Genomic DNA, 20,615 nt, shown 5'->3' with positions numbered 1-20,615 from the left:
CCTCTCATCGTCAGGCTCTGTGTGACTCCCCTGAGTCGGTTGCCAGGCAACCGTGGCTGCATTAACATGCGCGGGAGAAAGGGAGCAGGGGATACCTCTTGCCTGTGGAGCGAAAGCAACCACGACAGCGTCAGTGAGGCGACGGGTTCCTTCACAGCACCCCCTCTCCTCTCCCCTCTCCCCTCTCCTCTCTCTCTCTCTCTCTCTGTCTCCCTGTCTTATAGCCGTCCAGCGTTCACGCTCTGTTCAGTTAGTTAGGGATACACGCTCAGCCACTGGAGCACAAGAAAAGGTATGTTAGGTTACACATCATGTAGAGTAAGCAGGGGCTTCCACCACTTCAGCAGGGGTGCCTTTTTTATTTCAGCATGAAACATTTAAAAGCCAAGACATCAGCTAAACATGCTTTATGTTACTGAGCAGTATAAAAGTTTGATAGAGGAGATGAGCATTTAATAAGGCTTGATAGGGGTGTCTTGGCAGCAGAGACAAGACTAAAATCTCTATTTTTGAAAGCTTTGCGGATTAAGACAAAGGAGGATGGAAATGTTCACATGAAACAGCTTTGTTACCCTCCCACCCTCATCTGCCCATCAACTGGCTCCATTCTTCAACTTGACATCATCCTTCCTCACAGACAAGAAGAAGAAGAAGAAGAGGAAGAGAGAAGCAGAGGTGGAGAGGATAACAAAACAGACTGGAGCCGAGAGGAGGCGGGCAGCGCAGCTCTCACCAGGCTGAGGAGGAGAAAAGTGACGGCAGCTAGAACTTGGCTACTAGTGAGATGAAATTCGGGGAGGAGACGCTGGAGCGCTGCAGGGTACGATATCCAACGAGAGCCCTAACATTGGACCGCCTGGAAGACGAGCCTGCCCTCTCTGGATCCTGTGCCCCTCCACAGCCGAAGGATGAGAGGGGTCGACTTTCACCTTAGTTGCCAGGGATGTCTGTGCACTACGGAAAGGCGTCCCCCTCCAGCATGTCCAATGCTATGTTATTCCTGATGCTTTGCAAGGTAGGTCTTTAAAGTGTCCTCCCACATCCAGAGCTTTTTATTGAACTCATCGTCATGTGCCGAGCTGTAAACAAACACTTAATGAATCTTTCACCATTTTTAAATGTCATGACAGCATGTGGCCATGAATTTATTATGCATCATGATATATTCTTTATAAATGTGGGATATTTCCAGGCTCAGTTGTCTTTGTATGAATCATTGATTAAGGTGGCAGAGAAACCCTTGATGTTGCCTTACAATCAAACCATACTTTGTGTTTTCTGGTTAACTCTAGGAGACACTATAAGCTGTGTTTGTCCACAAGACAGGCACATGGCTCACTGAGAGGTGATCCTCATGCATGCTGCTAACAAGTTTAAATTACGTAACATCAGGAAAATCTGAAATGAAAGTGACTTAAGCTTTCTGAATATGGAACAATTCATTTGTGGCCCTACCAGTCATTTTCTCAAGCTTAATTCAAATTAAAGCTCCCTCGTACCTGTTTTGGGAAAAACTGGGAAAAAAGTACATATCCCCATATGGAAATAATACATAAAAATGTTTTTTTTTCTGTAAAAATAAGTCTCCCATCTTTTTGTCAAATTCAAACTCCATCTCCGTCAATTAAAGCTGTATATTTCTGAATGTCTAAACTTTTCTGTGGCATTGTTGGCAGAATCTTGTGATCAATAAAAAACATGTTCTCTACAGATGCTGTTTTTGTCCCATCCAAAATAGATCTGTCACTTTCCTCTCACTCACAGAACAATGAGTACAGGTTATGGAAAATGGGTCACACTCACTATTGGCAGCTTCTCATCAGATTTCACTACAGACTGTGAAATCTCCTTCTCTTCTTTTTTTCTTTCATTTCTCTACATATAGGCATGGTTACAAGACACTGTGTTTCTGTATGTGATTGTGATTGTGAATGTGTGTGATGGGCGTCAACCTGTGCATGTGTATGTACACACGCACTTGGGAGGGAGCTGTTTGCTTTAATTCCTTTCTATAACAATGCCAAAAGCGACTCCTGCCTGTCAGACTCTGTTAGCATCTGCAGTCGTTTGACATGCTCAGGATTATTCAAGTGGCAAAAGGTTTTACTCTCCACTGATCTGATCCGAGGATGTGAGCTTCTTATAGGTGTAGTGTCCGGATTTGTTGTCTCAGGTATGGCACTGCTCCCTTTTCTCCCCCCTCTCTCCCTTGTCTGTCTGCTCTTTTTATACAAATACGCTCCTAGCTGTTGCTGTACAAGTGAAGAGCCAGGTGTGAGCTCGCCATCTGTGAGAGAAAAAAAACTCCCAAGGAGATGCTTTTCATTTTGAATTGTTAATCCCAGAGATACTACATGTGTAATACTTGAATCATGAGTGGCCCTGACAGTCCAAGACCTGCTCAGATTAATCATAGGAGGAAAAGTTAAGACGTGGAAGTGTTGGGTTCATTGGAAATTAGCTCTTGAGTGACAACAGGAATCAATACTGAGATGACTAAATCCTACCTTAGAATAGCACACAGTCAAATGACTAATCAATAATAGGTGGAGAAGTGGTGTCGGTGTACTGTAGCATGACTGGATTAATAATCCTTTGATTTGATCCCTTTAAGACACTCTGTGTGTGAGTATATTTCAGTATTTTCTAGCTTATGACAGCTCTGATCCCTATCACACAGGGTCTGGCCTGAGCGTTAAACAGACATGGGGAGTCATTATGGGTGGTTAATGATTATGGCACATCATAGGGTGCCAGCTCTGGCTGCCACTTGAAACCGAACACTCTCTGTTGAACTCTGGAGACGTCAGCTGAGGAGGCACTGGAAGTCGTCCAGAAGGTTTGCTGTGTGACGCACAGCTGTACTCAGTGATAAAGCTGTTTTCACAGCGTCCCGATTTTGGTAGGGTCTGGACCCTCCTTCACCACCACAATTCCTGCTCCTCCTCTGTGGTGGAAGAAGTACGCAGGTCCTTTGCTTAAATAAAAGTACTAATACATTAATGTAAACTTACTTTTATTTATAAGTAAAAGTCTTGCATTCAAAATCATACTGCGAAACAGAAATCAGAAAAATAAAAGTTAAAGTTTCAAAGTAAAAGCACTTGTTCTGCAGTAACATGTCATCTACAACAGATATTATTATATATGACATTATCTGATCACTATACTGATGCATGAAAAACCAACCTCTACTGTTACTAATGAACGCAATTTTAAACACCAGTTCTGCTTCAAAAGTCCCTTAGGTTTAGGCAACAAAACTATGTGTTTGGTTAAGGAAAAACATTGTGGTTTGGCATAAAATGAGCACCTTTCTCACAAATGCAAGGTCAAGTATGTCACATGACATACGTCAAATATAACATGACACTTGAATAGCTACAGTTACTAGCATACTAGGTTAGATTTTTGATGAACAGAGGTCAACCTTGACTTTGGGAATCAAATGCTGGTCTCTTTGTTTGACCCATCCACCTCCCCTCCCACCCAGCCTATAGAGACTTCTTCGATATCTGTACAACATTACGCGGACTTTGTCATTTTCTATGCTTCGTCAATCCTCTGCTATCTCAATAATTACTACAACCACTAGAGGGTGCCACATAAAAAAAAGGTCATAATAAGCTTCTTGCACAGTTGATCTATTTGGTAATTTATTCACTGAGAGTGGGCTGTTACATACATTAAGGTAGATTAGTCCACTGGTTGCCAACCTACACCATCATTTACATAAATCTGATGGGCCATGAGATGATTAATGAGAGAGGAGAGGGGGAAAACAATTTTTCAATGTATCCTCATCCAACGGTTCATATGATATCTAACAAATTAGTGTCCCTCGATGTGAAGTTACATTAGGTTAGGTTTTAGAGAAGAAACATGGTGACAGTTCACCTTAAAATAACTCAAAGTTCACTTGTTCTGAGCAGGAGTCTCCTGGGGAAAGTTCTGTGTTTGTTTGACCCATCCAGCACCCCAACCTGTCCCCTTGTGTGGACTTTCCCCTTTTATACTGCCTCAATATTAACTCCATTTAGCACATTGTTAACATTTTGATTTAGCACTGGGGCATTAACTGTTTTATCTTGTGTCTGAAAACTATGTCAAATGGATGGCTTTCACCCTATACTGCAAGCCAAGTACCTACGGGTACAAAAAAAGGAACCTGAACCTGAACCTGATCACAGCCTTCCAGATTACATGGATTATACACAAACTACTGGCTAATGACTGTTGGTGTTATATACTAATTGTGGTGCATTGCTTTTCTTAGGTATACATGTGAAGTTATAATTTGAGCAGTTATTTAAATAAAACCATTTGAAAAATTCTGAGGGGAAATATCTCTTTGGCAGAACTAACAAACCATAGATGAAGCAAGACAAGTGACCCAAACTAGACACTATTTTTTGTAAGAGGTCCCCAGCCAAAGATGATCCGAACCCCTGGCTTAACCCGTGACTAAAGCTGGTAGGTAACTGTAGTGGGGTAGAAGTATCATAGCATAAAATGCAAATACTGAAGTACAAATAGTGAAGTACAAGTACCTCTAAATTGTTCAGTAATTCAGGAAATGTACTTAGTTACTTTCCATTACTGCTCCTCCTTTCCCTCCTCAATCTCCCTCCATATACTTGGGCACATTTTTACCGCACCTTGTCTTTTTTTGTTTTTTTTTGCTGAGCGCTTGTTTATATCAGCAGCGAGCAGCCGTCTTCATGCATGAGGGCACATCCAGCACGCCACACAAAGATCTCCATTCATTTTGAGGGAAGCCCCGTTTATAGTGCTCCCCAGGAGAGGCAATCAAAGCCCATTGTTACAGATCAGAGGAGGAGGGCACACTTTAACACAGAAACACAACCTGATGGGCTTTTTATGTGCGTCGAGAGCACAATGGATGTCGATGATTGGACACTGCTATCATTCAGAGTCACCGTGTGTGGGATGTTAGCCTCTCAGTGAGGACAGGCAGTTTCATGCTCTTAACCTCACATAGACAGACCTAGACACAAAGTCTTTGACTTCTCTTATAGGGAATCCATAAACAGCAAAGTCAATGCTTAATGGTGGTCCTTCTATAATTGACTTGAATTTCCTATGATGCCCATGTCTGACCTGTAAAATCTTACATTTTAAATGTAGCTCTGATCTGTGTTGAACTTAGTCCGTCTTTATCTTATTTTGATAACCTCGGTCAGTCTTACACCCCTCAGATTCTCTTCTCTCTCTTTGTTAATCTACAGTGCCTTGCGAAAGTATTCGGCCCCCTTGAACCTTGCAACCTTTCGCCACATTTCAGGCTTCAAACATAAAGATATCAAATTTAATTTTTTTGTCAAGAAACAACAACAAGTGGGACACAATCGTGAAGTGGAATGAAATTTATTGAGTAATTTAAACTTTTTTAACAAATAAAAAACTGAAAAGTGGGGCGTGCAATATTATTTGGCCCCCTTGCGTTAATACTTTGTAGCGCCACCTTTTGCTCCAATTACAGCTGCAAGTCGCTTGGGGTATGTTTCTATCAGTTTTGCACATCGAGAGACTGAAATTCTTGCCCATTCTTCCTTGCAAAACAGCTCGAGCTCAGTGAGGTTGGATGGAGAGCGTTTGTGAACAGCAGTCTTCAGCTCTTTCCACAGATTCTCGATTGGATTCAGGTCTGGACTTTGACTTGGCCATTCTAACACCTGGATACGTTTATTTGTGAACCATTCCATTGTAGATTTGGCTTTATGTTTTGGATCATTGTCCTGTTGGAAGATAAATCTCCGTCCCAGTCTCAGGTCTTGTGCAGACTCCAACAGGTTTTCTTCCAGAATGGTCCTGTATTTGGCTCCATCCATCTTCCCGTCAATTTTAACCATCTTCCCTGTCCCTGCTGAAGAAAAGCAGGCCCAAACCATGATGCTGCCACCACCATGTTTGACAGTGGGGATGGTGTGTTCAGGGTGATGAGCTGTATTGCTTTTACGCCAAACATATCGTTTTGCATTGTGGCCAAAAAGTTCGATTTTGGTTTCATCTGACCAGAGCACCTTCTTCCACATGTTTGGTGTGTCTCCCAGGTGGCTTGTGGCAAACTTTAAACGAGACTTTTATGGATATCTTTGAGAAATGGCTTTCTTCTTGCCACTCTTCCATAAAGGCCAGATTTGTGCAGTGTACGACTGATTGTTGTCCTATGGACAGACTCTCCTACCTCAGCTGTAGATCTCTGCAGTTCATCCAGAGTGATCATGGGCCTCTTGGCTGCATCTCTGATCAGTTTTCTCCTTGTTTGAGATGAAAGTTTGGAGGGACGGCCGGGTCTTGGTAGATTTGCAGTGGTCTGATACTCCTTCCATTTCAATATGATTGCTTGCACAGTGCTCCTTGAGATGTTTAAAGCTTGGGAAATCTTTTTGTATCCAAATCCGGCTTTAAACTCCTCCACAACAGTATCTCGGACCTGCCTGGTGTGTTCCTTGGTCTTCATGATGCTCTCTGCGCTTTAAACAGAACCCTGAGACTATCACAGAGCAGGTGCATTTATACGGAGACTTGATTACACACAGGTGGATTCTATTTATCATCATCAGTCATTTAGGACAACATTGGATCATTCAGAGATCCTCACTGAACTTCTGGAGTGAGTTTGCTGCATTGAAAGTAAAGGGGCCGAATAATATTGCACGCCCCACTTTTCAGTTTTTTATTTGTTAAAAAAGTTTAAATTATCCAATAAATTTCGTTCCACTTCACGATTGTGTCCCACTTGTTGTTGATTCTTGACAAAAAATTAAAATTTTATTTCTTTATGTTTGAAGCCTGAAATGTGGTGAAAGGTTGAAAGGTTCAAGGGGGCCGAATACTTTCGCAAGGCACTGTATCTACACAACATCTAAACACTGATGGACTGTAACAGATTTCTGGGGGGTAATAATTTCTGCCAAGATCTTTCTCCCTCTGCCAAACTGTCCAAGAACACAATCAGTAAGTCAAAGAAAAGCTGCACTCGTGAAATAAAAATCTCCTCTTTGGCAGAGCTCCTTCAAAAGGTTACATAAATTTCAATTATTACAAAGGACACCTGCAAATGGGCCTTAATAATGTGGGCTTTGTAAAAGTTAATCAAAAACTGTGTGAAATAAGATCCATCATCAGGAAAAAGAAATGATTAGTGAGTTAATTTCTTGCTAGAAGTTGTGATCTTGTTAGTGGACAGCATGTCCTCTGGTAGTTGTTTCATCTTAAGGTGTGTCAACAGAATACCAAGCCAAATAAATGGTGAACAGGGCCTGCACACAAGGCCATAGGTTTTGTTTCAACATTGGTTTTGTTTCAACCATGGTACATATGAAGGTTTTAAGATTCTCTTCCAGCAAATTTTAAGCATTTAGCTGTTAATTTCCTGCATTCTTCTGAACTTCTCCATATTAATTTATGGTGTAAATGTTTTAAATATTGTAATAATGTCTTTCTTTGGGAGGAAATATACAAATGTTCAAAAATTTGAGGAGAATGTGGCAAAGGAAGACTCGCACACCAGATAAAAAAAGATTCAGACTGAAGTCTGGATTTAAAATATCTCTATTTTATATGCGGCAGGGCAGTACAGACACTATGCAAATGTGCAAAGAGTGCACATGGTTTAGTCCATGTTGGACTTTCCTAAATGCAGAATAAGGCATGCATACTGGTTCACCATATATATATGTCAATCTTACAGGTGCACTTGGTCAGTTATCAGCAGCTGGATTGAGCACACTTATTTACCAACAGGCCACATCATCGCAAGTCCAATAGTAAGCACCACAAAGCATAGACTCAAACAAATGCTGGCATTCATACGTACAGTGATGGAATAAACACTGAAAAGTGGGGTGAGCTGGTACAGAGAGACAATAAAATCAGTCACAGAAAACCTCCAATTCTTCATTTAAGCCACTGGGAAATAAATGGCCTATAAATTGCTATCTATTGATAGCATTGCTTGTAGACACAAAATTCATGAATTAATTGAGGAGTAACTGAGGAAATAAGTTTTATACTTCCTCCTACTCCTTTTCAAACATTTAAGATCTAATTTTGGTTGGTTATTTAAGTCTTTTCATTGAATTGTGTATAGATCTTACAAATCTTGTTATTTGTTTTATTTTTAGCTTTTTTTACACGTTCAAAATGTGTTCCAATCAAATCAAATCAAACATACAACCATTGGTAGCCTTCATCAAATAACCATGTAAATTTGTTGAACTTTTACTTTAAAGAATGCTGTAAGGTAGAGTGGGAGAACAATATGTGCAAATTTGCCATCTGCAAAAGTTAAGTTTGGTTGGGATTGAAAAACAAACAAAAAAAACCTCATTAGACTTTAGCGGGTGTTTGAGGTCAAGCTGAGATTCTGTTAAGTTTCACTAGACAAAAGCATTAAACGTAGGACATGATTGTCTTTATCATTGCTCTTCCTCTCTCATAAAGTACATCAGCCAAAAAGGCACGATGTGTACCCAGGTAGTGCTTCAGGTGGCGTCTTTTTGTCAACTCTTGCAGGGAGTCAAAAAAATGTGTAGTTTATCTTGTGCCTACGCTTTTTACTAAGAGGAACAGTTCCCTGTTAAAAGGTTTATTTTTAGTCTGCATTAGGTTACATGCCTTACTGTTGCTTGTTGGCGTATGAAACCCATTGACCTGCAAAAGGAAGCCTGTTCTCCTGAGAGGTATTTGGATGCCAACTTGCACAAGCTGCTGCGCCTGCAGGCTGAAAACATACAGCCAGTTTCTAATACTCCACCCCGGGCTACACCAATCAATACATACACACACACACACACTCACTCCAGAAAACCCACACATACGAGCTGGCACACTAAGAATTTGTATCGGATCACAGCAGTCCCACAGCTGAAGAAGTAACACAGCTGAATCGAGTCTACTGCAGGAATTTCTGTCTTTTTTGACTCACAGGGCCCCAGAGAGCTGCCAAGGCTATTCCTCTGATGTCCAGCATGTCAATCAAGTCTGTTTTTAGAAGTATACTGTTATCATGGTTGCAATCATTCATTCTGTTAAGGTTCACCTCAAGTGTTACCTCAATAAGAACAAGCAGAAATGAACAAAACAGCCATGTTTTCATGACTATATTTTATGCAAAGTAAAACTCTAGTATATACATCATGCTTTATAACATATTCATAATACCTGAAAAATAGATGAAGTGTCGTATGCAAGTGTTTGTTTAAGTGGTAAACCTGTGTTATTTGTGTCATTGGAGTTGAAAAGCACATAAATTATATTTATATTTTATGCAATGTCAACAAATAAAGCAAGCAACTACTGACTGCACTTGATTGTTTAACCCAGCACCCCTGCCACCATTCACCAACCAACATTAAGGGAGTAAAGGCTCATTTATATCCCCTTTACATACAAAAAGAGATACATCTGTTTCAAATGTATATATCAATGCCCTAACACTGCCATGTGTCCTTCATGATGATGGCACAGATGCAGCCACCAGATGGCACTAGAGAGTAGAGTCAAAGGTTTCCCCTAACAACAAACAAGGCGATGGTTTAGGAGGTCATAATAATGTAGCTTTTAACAAAGGTAGTGTTGTGCGTGGCTGTGGTCTTTGAAGCCGTCAAATACATTGCGACATGGACAGAAAATTATTTTTTATGTGTTATCAATTTGTTCGTTGCGCCATATATATAACGTCGTTACCCGCAGTGTTTCAACCTGACGCTGTTCTGCCGCGTATCATGCGACAGGCACTATCTGGCAGCGTTCTCAAATGACGCTACCCATCCACGTATCACTGCCAGCGTAAACCAAATTACATCCCCGTTTGCTTTTTTGTGGGGGTTCCCCCCCCCAATTTAGACATATCCCTATCCCACACTATCTTTTCTGATGTAGGCATATATTTCTGGGAATTTAATTTATCCTAGATACACGACTTTATCTATCTGTCTTCAAGCATTCTGTATCCAAAATAAGACAGTCTTTTAAATCAAACCCCCAGGGAACCCCACAGGCTTTACACTCATTAATTAAAAAAAATCTAACGTTGCAATAACCATATCTAAGAAAAAGATATATATTCCTGATTGTTAAGGGAATAGTAATTGGAGAAATTCAATCAGTAAGTGCTTTTCATTGTTTAGTCCCCCATTTGAAGTATAACAAAACCATAAAAATATACATACAAATATTAAAGACTTACAGTTTGCAGAAAGTCTTCAGAATCCAGACAGTTGTAGTAAAAATAGATCAACCACTGCAAGTAATTATGAGCCAAGGGTTTGGTTTTGATTGTGAAAGGGCTAAAATTCAATTAACTCACTGTCTTCTCAACAAGACTGCACTCTATGAAAACTAGATTAAAGCTGACATAAAGCATGTACTAGTTATTATTATGAGGAAATATTGAAAAACTATGAATGCATTTCAAACCAGTCATATATAAAGTGTTGCATCTATTTAACCCCAGGAAATCGATTTAAATCATCCAGAGGTTTGATTCTTCATCTCACATTAATGAAACAGTTTAAGCTGTTCAACTCTAGAGTTGAAATCCCGTGTTTTCACTGACCTCCTTTTTTCCACATTTAAACTCAGGAGATGGATATATTTTATTGAAGGAACTGAGTGAAGTCATTTACTTCTGATGGAAAATCTTTCACATATCCTTGAATTAAACATAGCTTTACTGAGGCTTATAGGCAACTCAGTGCAACATGCAGCAGCCCAGGAGAGCCTGCACATTTACTGTTTGAGGTCCTCTAATGTGTGTTGGGGTGGTTATGGGACACCTCTGCCGATGTGATGCACAAAAGTTTTAGAAGTACCACAGTTTTGCAAAATCAAGATAATTAATGAAGTATGACATGGAATAAAAGACTTTAACTCATTATTTTTCTGTCTTTGACACACAAATGTCAGCTTCCCTTGAATGTGACAATGAGGAAGAAAACCCAATCGCCTGAAAGAATGTTGGCATTGTACTGGGGTTGTTTATTATAGGCACTTTCCTTAATCGATTAACTGGTAAAATTAACAATCAATTAATCTATTGATCATTATTTAAAAAAACATAAAAACTTTGTTGATTTCAAACAATACCAAATACAATTTATCCTCAGTCAAAGCTCACAGCAATATATTTCATATATTTTGACAGCATTTCATCGCCTATTTATTAATTGATTAAATTTCACATATTTGAATAAATTCTTAACAACCGATTAATTGATCATTGATTAGTTGTTACCTATTAATTAATTAATTATATTAATAAATTAATTGTTATTATACCTGAATATATAGAGGATAAGTTAAAACCATAGACTGTAAATATGGATGTAGCTATCATGATGTCACCAATTGGTTTGCTGCCATTTTAAAGCTTTGAATTTGATTTTTCGGCCTTTGACATTTTGGATTTTTGGACCCTGCCACTCAAGATGCCCAATCCTTAAAATATGCAAAACATTGGGCTTTCATAAAAAGTAAAATATAAAAACTCACCCCAGTTACAGGTATTATGAATATGAAATTAGTTCTATAGTCCAAAACTGCCTTTTTTACCTGGCTGTAAACATGTTTATTTTTGTTTTGAAGTTGGGCATTTAAACATGGGTGTTGATGAGGAGTGATTTGCCTAAGAAGCCAGGCTCTAGTGGCCATCAGAGGAACTGAAGTTTGCTATTTTGGTTAAAACGTTGTATTTTAACAAAGCTGTGGTCAACATGCTGTGTGGTTATGTTAAGGCACAAAAATACACTCGGCTATGGTAAGAAAAAGATCATGTTATGGCCTAAAATACCCAGTTTTTGTGGCACAATCATGGCTAGAAATGCTGTTGATGTCTTGCCAAAACACAACAGGTTTTGTTATTTGTTGGTCTCAAATAGTGGTCTGCAGTGGTTTTGCTAAGGTATCACGCCATCCACAACCCCCTCAACCTCATGTTGACAAAATCAGTACATATACATTTAATCAGAACTGTGTCACTTCAGAGATGTCGATATAATATGTATGAAACACAGAAATGTAAGGTATATGGTAAATCGGAAATGCACAGTGCTAACATTGCATTGTGACAACAGGGCCGAGCAGCAAGCACCACACATTCCTGCTATTGTTTTTAATCCTAAGCACTGACTCTTAGATCTGTCAGTCTGAAAGGAACAGTTTCTGTATATTTTCTTACATTTATGGATAAAACAGTCCATATAACCCTTGTGGTCCTCTCAGATAATAATGCATTTGTGTCACTATTTTTAGCCAGCTTTCCATCCATTTAATGTAATCTATTTAACATTCACATTATTTCCTTAAAACACATATTAGCCTGGCAATTAAAGAAGAAAAAATATCACTTCGTAAATTACTTTTTTCATCGCCTCACCAACCATCTCACCAATACACAACTTCTCTCTTTGTCTTATTGCCATTATCACTGTCCACCATACACTGCGCAAAGACCATCTTCAAAGGACAAATGAACCAGTTGCAGTAACTAACGCACGGACTGTGCTTCTCTTTTTTCTCTTATCTGCTCGCTCCAGATTGGTCTGAGACGAAAACTGCAGACTTTTCCTGGGAAAATGGTAAACACTCTTCACTGTGATGAGGAAAAGGGAATCCAAGACAAGGAAAGTAAGGAGGAGAGCATCTTGGCCATGTTGGGCATCATTGGGACCATCCTCAACTTGGTAGTCATCATCTTTGTCTACATCTACACCACCTTGTAGGTCTTGAACTCTTGTTGAACTCTATCAGATCAGAGCTAATCATTGCGGCTACTTTATGTTGACTGACTTGCAGAGGAAGATGGGAGGATCAGGCAAGAGGAAGAACTTCCCCAGCGGTGCACTGGATCTAAGACTATGTGATCGCCATATGGCATCCATCCTGCATCACTTCAAACAACTCAGACTATGGGAAAGCTCGTTCCTCTCCCTTTTACATGTAGAATTATCCAGAATACCTGGTGATGTTTGACTTGTACATAAATGCATGATGAGAGATGTTCAAAAGATGCAGCTTTTACCAACACGTGGACATAAAAGACTGCAGAAAGAGTGTTGGGGAATATTTTTCAGATGTTCTTATCTACTGATTTTTGGCAATTATCAGATTTGCCTCCACGGGATAAAAGATGAAAATGTACAGAGGAGGTAAACACAGGTATCTGCATCACTATTTATTATGTTTTCCTCAAAATTTTCTCAGTAAAACACAACATACATCCGTTTATATGACATTTAAACAGACATGTTACGCAGCTTGATTTATTGTTTTTATATTGTATTTCTCACTGTTTTCTGTAAAATTTGACTTTGGATGGTGTGTTGTCTCACTGGAGACTATATCAGCTGGTTACATTCAGACAATTCTACGTTTTTAAATGTGCATTTACTGAAACAAATGGTGTCTTTCAATGGCATTAAGTCAGTTTAAAGTGCTCGAATGCCACCCATAAATGGATACACTTGACATTGTGCTGGTGGGAGATCAGACAGATTAGTGCAAAGTGGCTTGATTATCATTTATTATTCAAGTTTTTAATGCATCACTTCAGGGTCATCAACACTGAGATAAGATGCATACATTTGTGAGAAAATGATTTTAACATTTGTTAAAGTCTGAGCTCTTGAAGCTGAAGAGCATCTTCACAAAATAACTGAAAAAATGTTTTACTTCTTGGCTTCAGCCAGATGCAGCTATGAAGGTTGACACTGAGTTATAAAAATGCATTTCAGTCTATAGTGACATAACAAAATGCACATTTACAAGCAGATACATGGGATATAATCGCACTGTAACCTGCTCACCCATAAGTGTACATAGAATTTAGGATTTAGGATGCATTTTTTTAGCCATCGACCTCAGTTTGTGCATCACTGATTCAAAACATGCATAATGACTGTATGCCTTAAAACATGAGGAAATGGCTATTTCCATGATGTATAAAATTATCAGGTTATTACTACTTTGTGAAAGGTTCCACTTGTTGTATATATACATATAAATCAATGTCATACTGTTTTTATTGATGAAGGGTCATTTATTGGGTAATTTTATAGAAGTACCCCACTTTTTGTCTTAAACAACATGCAAAAGCTTTTCTTTAGTTCTTAAATTGTGACTCTGTGAAATGTGGAGTTTGAGTAATTTCCAGACCTGGGCCAACTTTACTTAATTTTTATCTTTTTGTGTCGTGTGAGTCAGATGTGGTTTTTTGCCACACAGGACACTACTGTGACTGTTGTGAAATTTACATGATGACAGAAATTTTTAGAGTATCTTTTGGTATTTTCCTCTTTGATTGATTAAACTGTCACTGTGTCACTGGTCTTCAATATCTTACACTTTGTCTCTCTGGGAGGTGAAAAATTGGTTCAAACATAATCTAAATTTGATTTGACCCAGGACTGGAAATAAGACAACATTTTGTACTTGTGGGTAAGACATGAGCTGAAAGTCTGTCAAAGATCATTAATGCATTTATAGGTTGATCAGAATCTGGGCCAGCATGTTTCAGCTTGTACAAATTTAATCAGGTCAGGTCGTGTGACACTTTGAACTATAATTAACTTCCTGTTTTTAAATAATTCTTGTACAAGAGGCCTGCAAAATGATTTACTTGTAACAATCTCCCCAGTTACCTCTTATTTTTAAGGACAATTCAGTTATATTGCATTAATGGAATAGTTCAACATTTTGGGAGACTCTGCTAGTCATCTTGCAACAAACATATTTATAATGTTATCACTCAATTAAATGACTGTTATTAGTGGTTATTGGCTCCATAGTAATAAATTAGAAGGGTCCTGCTGCACCAACTAGTGGGTTGAAAACACTGTTATCAACCTATTAAATGCCCGCTAGCATCAGGAGCAGTTTTGTTGGGTTTTATTTCAGGTTCAGGCACCAATACTACTATTTTTTGTTTTGTTGCTTAAAATAAGTATGTTTGTAACTATGTAATAATGTATGTCTTGTGACATTTGTCCAATGTGTCACCTTTCATACGTTACTTAATTAAATAACACTGACCTCTGTTTTCATACAGGACAAAAACCCTTTTCTCCTGGGTGAAAGTCATGTATTTGTTTTCATTACCTACCAAAGCAATCACCTCCATACATGAACTTTCTCGCTCTTTAGAATAATGTTTTGTTACCTGTCTTTCCCTGTCACCATATAACAACACAGCCATTTATTGGGCTGATAACATCTGGAAGCTTCTAGTTGGTGTAAGAGCCTTCCAACCAATATCTATGAGATTACTAACCACTAATTATGGCCATTTTATGACTGATAGCATTCAGTCCAGGTGGGTACCCTCATAGTGACATGACTCCACAACGTCATTGCTCTCAGCCAAGAAATTGTCCGGCTCATGAGCCCACTTTAAAATCATATGTTGGCAATTTGAAAGCTTTTTTAATTTTCTTTTTTTAACATATTAATCTTTATTCGTTACCCATGAAGAACTATAATATTTTAAGTAAATAAGCAAATATTACAAACGAGCTTTAGAAGTGCATTTAGTAGCTTCTGTACATTTTAGTTATTTTCTGCTAAGCTGACCTTCAACAGAGAGACATGAGAGTGATATCAATCTTCTTTTCAAGGCCTTTACACCCCCATTTTTGTGTGTGTGTGCCTGATTGTGATTAATTTGCACATCAATTGTTTTTTTGAACGGTTGTTTTGGTCATGAGTACTGTACCAACTCTGCCAAAAAGCAACATTTTGTTTTCCAGAACAAGGTCAATTTTTCAGAGCTTTTGCACCATAAATAAAGGCATCACCCAATTACATTGTGCAGAACAGACATTACGTCTCTTCACAACAGTGGTGGACCTGTTGCAACTGTTGCAAATTCTGTTTTTCGCATTTTCTTGTAATTTATTCGTCTCACTGTCAAGTGTGTAAAGGCGTCATAGGTCCAGTGTGTGGGATTTAGTGCCACCTAGTGGTGAGATTTCAGATTGCAACTAACTGAAATTTCCCAAATGTGCCAAGCATGTAGGAGAACTATGGTGTCCAAAGCGAAGCTGCACAGCTGCAAAACTGCAAAAACACAAATGGCCCTAGAGAGAGCCAGTGTTTGAGTTGTCCATTCGGCGCTACTTTAAAAACAACATCATGGACTCTTTAGAAGAGGGTCCACTCTGTATGTGGATATAAACAGCTCACTCTAAGGTAATAAAAACACAGTGATTCTTATTTTTAGGTGATTAAACACCAATGAAAACATAACCGTGACTATAATATTCCATTTCTGCCAATATATCCCCCTAGGTCACTAGTCTTGCAACTCTCAGCAAGAAAGCAAATTTTCCAAAATATCAAACTATTCCTTTTAAAAAGCAAGGCTATGAAAGATCACGAAAGGGCAAAAAATATGTATAGTGAGTAGAGAATGTAAGGCATTAGACAACAACAGGCTACATTGTGTGTAAAATATTAAGTTTGTGTTTATTAGTTGACAACCTCATGATTTCAGAAAGTGCCTGAGATCAAAGTGTCTCAACCTTACCAGTCGAGAGGTGAAGGAGTGGAAAACACAAACCAGTGAGAGTATCTCTATGAGGCCACCTGTCACGCAGACAGAAGTTTGCAGGAAAACACGTATCCTTATCCACTCCAGTGCGTTCATAATGGGTCAGGCTTTCTACTGCATGGCTCAGCTAATAAAGTCAGTTGTCTTGGGTGAGTTGCTCGTACTGTTTAACAGAAAAAGGAAAATGAAAGCTTAGTAAGCACATGGACAAGTCTTACGAATGTATTCATATTTGATGTAAAAGTTGATTATTCCTGTTATCCTTATTGTTTACTTATCTTTCCTAAAGCTATGTAATATGAACTTCTTCTTATGTTTTATTTATGTGTATGCTGAATCTATTTAAATTCATTGAATAGTCTCTTGTGGGTGACAAATGCAAGGTTTTTTCAGCCTGGTTTGGTTAAAAAACATTAAATGAATACATCTTAAAATTGACTTCAATTGGATGTGTTGTCTTGGTTTGTGAGGATGGAGATCAGTGGTTCTAAATGCAGCTTTATGCAACATAACTCCAGCATCGGTGCACATCTGCTACATTCATTAGATACAATATACATCAATTTTGAAAGACTCTTGATAAAAAAAAAATCTTTGAAAATCTATATTCTCCTGCATCTGACAGCTGTGTGAGATTACAACAGAGGAAGGATGGAAGAAGAAACCAAACCTTAAAGAGTCTACAGCGTTACATCCTGCAAGACATATTTCTCTGTCTAGCCACAAATCAATCTGAAAGATGGAGAAAAACGGACCGAGCACAAAGCTAGCAGGACAAAGACACAGAAACCAAATCGCCTAAAACAAATTTATTTTCTTTCCATCTCCTTTTGCTTTTAGGTCATATATGTGTCAGGATAATTTCCCACTCCATTAGGAGAGCTGTGTGACTGGTAACATACTGGAATAATCCTGTTGGATAAGAAAAAAAAAGAGACTAAAAACAGCTTGTCTCTTCTTTTTCTTTAAATATAATGGATTAGGCAATGAACCAAGAGAAAAACAGCGCTGTTTGACGAACCCCAGCTGCTTAAATCCACACATGCCCAGAAGCCTGCTTTAAGCTATTGTTTCACCTGGATCCAGGAGCCAGCCAGCTACAGTCTTTCGAAATCATTCCCTCTTTTGAAGCTGAAAGATGCTTGGTGAACAATGTGCAGGAGATTGTGGTGCATCGCAGATGGATGATTCAAGCGAGCAGATTGTCCGCGCAGACGTTCCATCTCTATCTAGCTGAGCTGACATCGTTTTGATGGTTTCACAGAAAAGCTGTGCGGGCGATTAATCCATCTACCGTACAAGCCACACCAAATCAACAAGACATACTCATGGCTGGCAACGTCAGACTGCTTCTGTTGTGATTCAAAGGCAATTCAACCTGTGGCAGCAGCAACACATTAAAATTTAAAGCCCAATTGCAAAGCTTGGTTTCCACAAACTGACTGGCTTTTTTCCCCCCAATAATCATATCAACAGAATACAGATTATTTCATTACAAAACACCACCCTTCAAGCATGATCACACCCAATGTGAAAATAATTCAACTCGACTGGGAAAAGGGTCAAATGTGTAATCTGTTTTTGGCAATAACAACTTTTGCTGTAATTAAATCAGAAGTGTGTTCACAGTACGAATCTAAACAATGTTTTTTATAGCATTTGTATTCTTTTTAAACACTACCAACGGATAGTTTATCGCTTTCAAACACAGATCCAGTGACAGATGAAAAAACTATGCTTGTGTGCTTTCATGTCTGCAGATTTACACTATATATGAGCTGAAAAGAGAGCTGATCCCCCATCATTTTATTTGATGTTTACCTTTTGCAGTACCACTGAGGCCTCTCAGCTGTGTCAAGTGATCAGTCTCTCTTTCCCTGCTTTCTTATAATACAAGACAGCAATATCATTTCCAGAAATGGGCTAACCAGCAGTACCAAAAAGTATGAAACAAAATCTGCCTGTTTGGGTTGCTAAAAGCTATTCATGCCCGTAAACCATAAAAAAGACATGGGCGTAGTCTCCCGGTCTGAAAAGTGAAGCCAATGTGGAAGTGCCTTAAGCTTACATTCTTTGTAATCGCCTGCAAAGGGCGACTCCATTGGCTGCAAAAGAGGTACGATTGTGTAGAAGTCTGAGAAAATGACCCTACTTCTCTGTTGATTCATGACCTCAGCAAACATTTTGTGTTGCATTTATGATCTCTGTTAATACTTTCAGGTATTCTTCTATACAGCATTTTGCTCATTAGTATATTATGGTCCCATTTAGGGTAAAATAGACTATAAAGCAGGGTATGTTTTAGGACGTAGCTACCTGTTGATTGACAAGTTGCTACAACACTGACCTCTTGATCACCATAGAGGCGCAGCAATGGGTACCATCCCCATCTCCACCTTTTAGTCCAAATATGGTCACTTCTGTGTCTAAGTGACAGCCAAAAGCCAAAACTCGAGGCGTTTTTCAAAAACGTTTTCAAAACGGTGGTCCATAAACTTGCTAGTGATGTGGTTATATCGACTTTTTTGATATATTCTAAGTTTATGCCAACATAAAGCATACATTTCTTCTTTTGCTTGATGTGTTGAAAGTTTTTATTTTTTTATTTTTTTTATTTATTTTTAAATTTTTGCAAAATTTCTAAAACAATTGTTTAAAATTTTGGAAAATATACATCTTTACTTCTTCTTTTCCAGACAGGGCTGTTTCCCTTTGTTTCTCATCTTTATGCTAAGCTAAGCTAACTGGCTTCTAGCTGAAAACTTCATATTCATGGGCCAGACATGAGAGTGATATCAATCTGCAATCTTGCAAAGAAACAAAGTAAGAGCATTTCCTAAAATGTGACACTCTGAGGATTGTAAGATGGACATCACCTTATTGTCTTTTCACTCACGGCATCACTTAGTCATTACTAACAGTAAAAACCATAAAAAACAGATTTTTATGCCACCATGTTGGGGATTGTTGCAGCCAGAGACATTATGTTTCCAGGTTGTCCTTTCATCCTTTCTATTCTCATGAACATAATGTCTCAAGAACACCTCGAGGAAATATCTTCACATTCAGCACAAACGTCCACATGGAATCAACGATGAACTTATTCGATTTTAGTGGTCAAGGTCACTTTAACCTCACAAAACACGTTTCTGGCCACTCAACTTAAGGAGTTGTACACTTATTATGACAAAATTTCAATGTAAAAAGCTATGACATTTTTCATCCAAAAGGCAAAAGTTCATCTTCACTGTAACATAATAATTGTTCTGAGAAAAAATACACAGAAGGGGAGACATTTGCTCAGACACTATTTGGTGACACTAATTTTGAAACTGTGCTGATTGTATAGATAGTTCAAGATGTGTGTAAAGCATCCATGTTTTAGAATTTGTAGCTTCTTTGCAGCGACGTTCAGACTTGAAGCATTGATAACTGTCACAGCAACACATCTGAGCAGACATGAATGTAAACTGCAATTTAAGTTAATCTAAAAACAAATCTCATCCAACAATACTACGAGCAGTGTACATTGAAGTCCTGGGCCAGTATTGTCAGGTTTGAAATATTTCCAGTCGTGAAAAAAGTTTATGGTCCGATGCACTAAATCTTTTACCTCAATAGACCAGAGTGTTCACTTCTCGACTGTGAAAACTCCCCACCTTGCTGTTAATATCACTGTGTCACTGTTGTTTTCTGTCCATTTACACATGTAGGTCCAACAGCTGGATGCACACAATTGCACATTAGGAAACTACTAGCTGAACCTGAAGAAGACTGAGGGAGAGTGGAAACAGCATGAAACAGCACCTTCCTTGAATACAGACAGATATAATATGTGTTTGTGTAAGGCATACATAGGGGTAAAATCTTAGGTGGGATCTTGACAGGGCACATCTTGGTTTGACAATCCCTCTGACACACGCAAATGCAAACCGAAAAAAGAGACAAGTAGATTAAATCAGGGTCATGCCGATTTCAAATAACCTTCTGCACTCTCAGTCAAAGGTGAAGTTCCAAAGCTTGAAGAAAATCGGGAAACAAA

The 20,615-nt window shown here is 38.7% G+C and overlaps 1 protein-coding gene across 1 annotated transcript; it reads left to right on the top strand.

The window, feature by feature from the left end:
• The first annotated feature begins 239 nt into the window (after positions 1–239).
• tunar (TCL1 upstream neural differentiation-associated RNA) lies at positions 240–17,011 on the top strand. Its single transcript, XM_088087613.1, has 2 exons — positions 240–1,015; positions 12,564–17,011. The coding sequence occupies exons 1-2, from the start codon at positions 944–946 to the stop codon at positions 12,747–12,749; spliced, it is 258 nt and encodes an 85-aa protein (XP_087943739.1). The 5' UTR covers positions 240–943; the 3' UTR covers positions 12,750–17,011.
• Positions 17,012–20,615: the final 3,604 nt, after the last annotated feature.

The sequence above is a fragment of the Plectropomus leopardus genome, chromosome 14 (assembly GCF_026936395.1).
Source record: "Plectropomus leopardus strain MGB_pleo_1.0 chromosome 14, ASM2693639v1, whole genome shotgun sequence".
Lineage (NCBI taxonomy): Eukaryota > Metazoa > Chordata > Actinopteri > Perciformes > Serranidae > Plectropomus > Plectropomus leopardus.
The sequence above is the reverse complement of the archived record's forward strand: the minus strand, read 5'-3'. Positions and strand labels throughout refer to the sequence as shown.

Excerpts from the sequence above, each read along its gene's own strand:
- tunar (XM_088087613.1), top strand. The coding sequence starts at position 944 with ATGTCTGTGCACTACGGAAAGGCGTCCCCCTCCAGCATGTCCAATGCT. Across the intron at positions 1,016-12,563 it reads TATTCCTGATGCTTTGCAAG|ATTGGTCTGAGACGAAAACT; the intron begins GTAGGTCTTTAA and ends TGCTCGCTCCAG.